The sequence below is a fragment of the Penaeus monodon genome, chromosome 18 (genome assembly GCF_015228065.2).
Source record: "Penaeus monodon isolate SGIC_2016 chromosome 18, NSTDA_Pmon_1, whole genome shotgun sequence".
Taxonomy (NCBI): domain Eukaryota; kingdom Metazoa; phylum Arthropoda; class Malacostraca; order Decapoda; family Penaeidae; genus Penaeus; species Penaeus monodon.
In genome coordinates this window covers 18,133,292-18,138,291 of record NC_051403.1, presented here as the reverse complement: position 1 = coordinate 18,138,291, position 5,000 = coordinate 18,133,292, and the positions used below count along the sequence as shown (strand labels likewise).

Sequence of the window (5,000 nt, the reverse complement as noted above, 5' to 3'; positions counted from 1 at the left end):
TGAACATTATTTCTTTTATTAATCTCGAAAACAGGATACACATAGAAATTACAGATGCAACATATGATCTTTAAATATTGCATATATAAACCTGAACGTGACAATGACATCCTTTTGGCTAATTTTGAAAGGCATTAAACAAAAAGAAAGATTAAAAATTGGGAAAAGGTTGTGTGTGTGTGTGTGTGTGTGGTGTGTGTGTGTGTGTGTGTGTGTGTGTGTGTGTGTGTGTGTGTGTGTGTGTGTGTGTGTGTGTGTGTGTGTGTGTGTGTGTGTGTGTGTGTGTGTGTGTGTGTGTGTGTGTGGTGCGTGTTTGTGTGTATGTGCACGTGCTTACGTGAGAAAGAGAAAGAAGAGTAGGCGAGTGTGTGTGTGTATGTGCGTCTATCCATGTGTACATATAGCCGTGTGTAGGTGGATATGTGTGTATATACATCTGTGTGTTACTTTAAGTGGCCCTATTAAGCGAAGTGCCTCAGGGAATCCACCCAAGACCTCACCATCCTCTCCCTGCGCTCTCTGGCGTAGCCCTAAGGAAAGAAGAATTCGGAATTTAGACGCTTTGCTTTTATTTTCGAAGACTGGAACGGGAAGGGTGGAATTGTTGGGAATGTGTGTGTGTATATGTGTGTATATGTACACACACACACACATACATATATATGTGTATATATATATATGTGTGTGTGTGTGTGTGTGTGTGTGTGTGTGTGTGTGTGTGTGTGTGTGTGTGTGTGTGTGTGTGTGTGTGTGTGTGTGTGTGTGCGTAAACACACATATACATAAATATGCATACATATATATTCATGTATGTGTGTGCATATATATATATATATATATATATATATATATATATATATATATATTATATATATATTATATATATATATATATATATATATATATATATATATATATATATATATATATATATATATATATATATATATATATATATATATATATATATACATATATATATATATATACGTATACACACACACATCTATTTCTTTGTTTATTTTATCCATCTATCTTTCTATTCGTCTGCCTCTCTGGCTGTCTATCTATTTCGTTATACATATATACACAAATATACATGTATACGCATATATATACATATATATATACATATATATAAATATATATACATTATCTTTTTATCTACCTACCCATCTGTCCATCTGTCTCTCTGCCTGTCTATTTATATCTTTATCCATCTATCTTTCTATCTTTCTATCCATCTGTGCATTTGTCTCTCTGTCTATCTATGTACATTTTCATCCCTCTATCTTTGCTATCTATCTATCCATTTTTTGTGCCTTACAAGTATTTCTCTCTTCACCGCTAATTTCTTTCTTTCCAGGTACGGTGACCTTTCGCAGAGAGGTTCAGAAAGGTTGGTAATTTTGGGCAAAAGTTATGCAAGATTCTAGTACACTTAAATTGGTGTGACTTTAGACGAATGGGATATCAAAAGGAAGTGACTGATTAGACTTACAGATTAATGGAAGGGTAACTAACATTTGGGTTATGTTATAATATATTGAGAATAAATATTATACTAAGTTACCCGTGTAAAAAAAACATGAAAAACAAACAAAAAGAACATCTGTACGGTATTGTCATCACCTGTATTGAAAAACAAAACAATATAAAAATATATAAAGTGTAATTTAGATTACGTTACTATTACACGCAAAAATAAACAAATAAAGAACGGGTAGTGGTGTTGCAGCTAAATAAAAAGTATATATATATACATATATAAACATATATATATATACATATATAAAAATATATATATATATATATATATATATATATATATATATATATACAAAATATATATATGCATATGTATACATAAATATTTATGTATTTATATATATATATATATATATATATATATATATATATATATATATATCCCTATTCGCAACTGTTACATCAGCCAAAAACATCCGTCCAAAATAAAGTGTGGTTATCAGTACCTGAGTTGACTGTTGTAGCGGGAACACCTGGAGGTCATCCTGTGTCAACACGCCTTGCTCCACCAGCTTATCCAGCTCACCTACCACTTGCTGGTCCTGAAACATAGGGTGAAGATGATGTATAGTCCTCTTTTGCATTGGTTTTTGGTAAGAGGTTAGGCCGATGGTTTCTTATAAGTTACCTATCTAGCCATCAGTCTATTTATAAGCCTGTTTGTCGGTCTATCTATCTATCTATCTCTTTGGTCTTATGCACTCACCAGTTTGTATACATGTATATTTATCTGTCTATACATCTATCTCTCTAGTTGTGGATTTACCTGTTTATAGAGATATCTATTGCATTTTTTTTACTTCCTTATCAACCTGATATATTGCTCCATATGGAAATTTATGAATCTATTTTATATCACTATTCACACCTGTCTGTTTACCCATCTATAAACCTATATACATCATATTCCATCTTCATTATCTCCCTCTACATCTGTCTATATATTTGCATACCACCCTACTCATCTAGCATCATAAAAAACAGCGACGACCCTCCATTCTCACCCAGAAGAACTCCGGTACAGCTTGCTCTCCATACTGTGTCCCATCCACACTATGACCCAGCTGATCTCCCTGGCCATCCTGTTGGCCATGGTGGACTACTAAACCAGCATCGATATCTGTGCCTGGGTGCTCTGCCTTCCAGGCTGTGATCTGTTGGAAAGGAGAGGTCTTGTTATTGCTTGTGCGAGAATGTTATTTGTGCAGAATGTAGAAAAAGAGGTGTGAGAGATGATGACACAGTACATAATGCGCGCGCGTACGCGCGTGTGTGTGGGGTTAACGTTTCGACAGTACTTTTATAGCAGAATTATTTGTAATGTCAATTTTGGTAGCCATTTATGTATTTGCTTTGGTAGGTTTGTACATGTGTGTTTGTCTGTTGTGTATATTTTTTGTTTGGTTATTTGTGTGCATGTACATAAATGTAAGTGTACTTCAGTGTATGGGTGCGAGGCACATTTACATTCTTACAAAGAATAAACAAATAGGAACAACTCACCTTCTGACCCAAGACAGAGAAGAATTCAGACACTTGCTCGTTGCCCTTCTGGAGTTCCTGCTCCAATTTGTCAAAGACCTGGCTGCTTCGAACCTACAGGAAACGACGCCTGACTTCAGCAAATTACTTAAGAGAAAATCCACTCTCTTTATTTGACGTTGTGTTTTTTCCTCTTGTTTGTTATTTTGTTTCAAATGAACCCTTGGTTATGTGAAGACATACAGCGGCAGAGAAAAAAAGAAAGAGAAAATAAGAAGAAAGGGCAGCATAGAAACACAAGAACAAAAACAGGTGTATTTCTTACAGGAAATACATCCTGTTGAGAGAAACAGAGTTAAAGAGAGAGAGTGGGAGAAAGCAAGAGAGAGAGAGAGAGAGAGAGAGAGAGAGAGAGAGAGAGAGAGAGAGAGAGAGAGAGAGAGAGAGGGATAGAACAAGAGAAAGAGACAAAGAGAGAGAGAGTGCATATAGGCCCATTCTCTCCGCCTTGCAACTGACCTGATCAACGGCGTGAGCGAGTTTCTGGAAGCAGTATTCGACTCCGAGCTGGATGGTCACTCCCAGTTTGGTGAAAATGGTTGCCAAACGTTCCTTTAAGATGGCCAGTTTCTCCTTAGCTTTTTCATAGGTGCTTACAATGTGTTCACCTGCCTGCGTCGAGGGAAATGAAGGGTCGTTATGAGTAATAAGTTATATAAATGGTATCTTAAAAACAGACTTCTTGGCTTGGAATGTTTTCACTCTGAATCACTGACGTTGCAGGTGTCATGTTATCATTTTTACTGCTATTGTCTTTGTCGTTACTACTATTGTAATTATTATTATTATTATCATGGTGTGACCACGGCGGCTCAGACATGAACCTACCGTTAAAAGAAGAAGATTATCACTATTATTATTGTTCTTGTTATAATTATCATTATTTTCTTATTATCACTATCATTATAATAATAGTAATTACCCTTATTATTATTATTATTATTATTATTATTATTATTATTATTATTATTGTCCTTATTGGTATTACAACAACTACTACTACTATTATTATCATCATAATCATTATTGTTATTATTATTACCATTATTATCATCATCATCATTATTGTTATTATTATTACCATTATTATCATCATCATCTTTATTATTATTACTATTATTATCATTCATGCTGAACTTCTGACTCAAGTGTCGTCGGGTCGAGTCACCGCCCGGCCCGGGGTTGGTCTGCCCGAGCGTTGCGGTGGGGCTGCGTGGGTGGGAATGCAGAGGAACTGAGCGTGTAGAGAGGCGATCCAAAGAATCTTTGTTTATGACTATCATCGTTATCATTATTATTATTATTATTATTATTATTATTATTATTATTATTATTATTATTATTGTCATTATTATCATCATCATCATCATCATCATCATCATCATCATCATCATCATCATCATTACCATCATCATTACTATTATTATTATTATTATTATTATTATTATTATTATTATTATTATTATCATCATCATCAGTATTATTATCACTACTGTTCTTGTTACTATTATTATCATTATGATTAATTTTATTATTGTCATTACAATAATCATTTCTGATAGTAGGAGCATCACCATTACCATTATTTTTTATCATCAATATTGTTATTATCATTATCACAATTATTATTATTATCATTATCATCATCATCATCTTTATGCTATTAGGCCTACTGTTATTATTACTATCACTGTTTTTATCGTCATCAATATTACAATTAAAATCTTTATCCGTATCATTTTTACTTTTTTCTCATTACTACAATAAAATACCAATGGGAGCATTACTGGCTATCATTATCATTATCATTAAAATATTCCTCTTACCGTATGTTTCTATATGCAATACGTGATAAAAATACAAGAGTCTATAAAAGAATATCTACGTTTTTATAACCAATTCATTATCTG

At 33.5% G+C, this 5,000-nt stretch overlaps 1 protein-coding gene across 1 annotated transcript in view; it reads right to left on the bottom strand.

The window, feature by feature from the left end:
- The window catches only part of LOC119584303 (myelin transcription factor 1-like protein), an 18,072-nt gene that overhangs the window by 7 nt on the left and 13,065 nt on the right, over window positions 1-5,000 (bottom strand). The window contains exons 8-12 of the mRNA XM_037932841.1: window positions 3,550-3,702; window positions 3,052-3,144; window positions 2,553-2,702; window positions 1,995-2,090; window positions 1-530 (exon numbers count right to left, since the gene is read on the bottom strand). The exon at window positions 1-530 is cut by the window's left edge and continues 7 nt beyond it. Coding sequence (XP_037788769.1) covers window positions 462-530; window positions 1,995-2,090; window positions 2,553-2,702; window positions 3,052-3,144; window positions 3,550-3,702 — 561 coding nt within the window. The 3' untranslated portion in view covers window positions 1-461. The remainder of the gene's footprint in view (window positions 531-1,994; window positions 2,091-2,552; window positions 2,703-3,051; window positions 3,145-3,549; window positions 3,703-5,000) is intronic.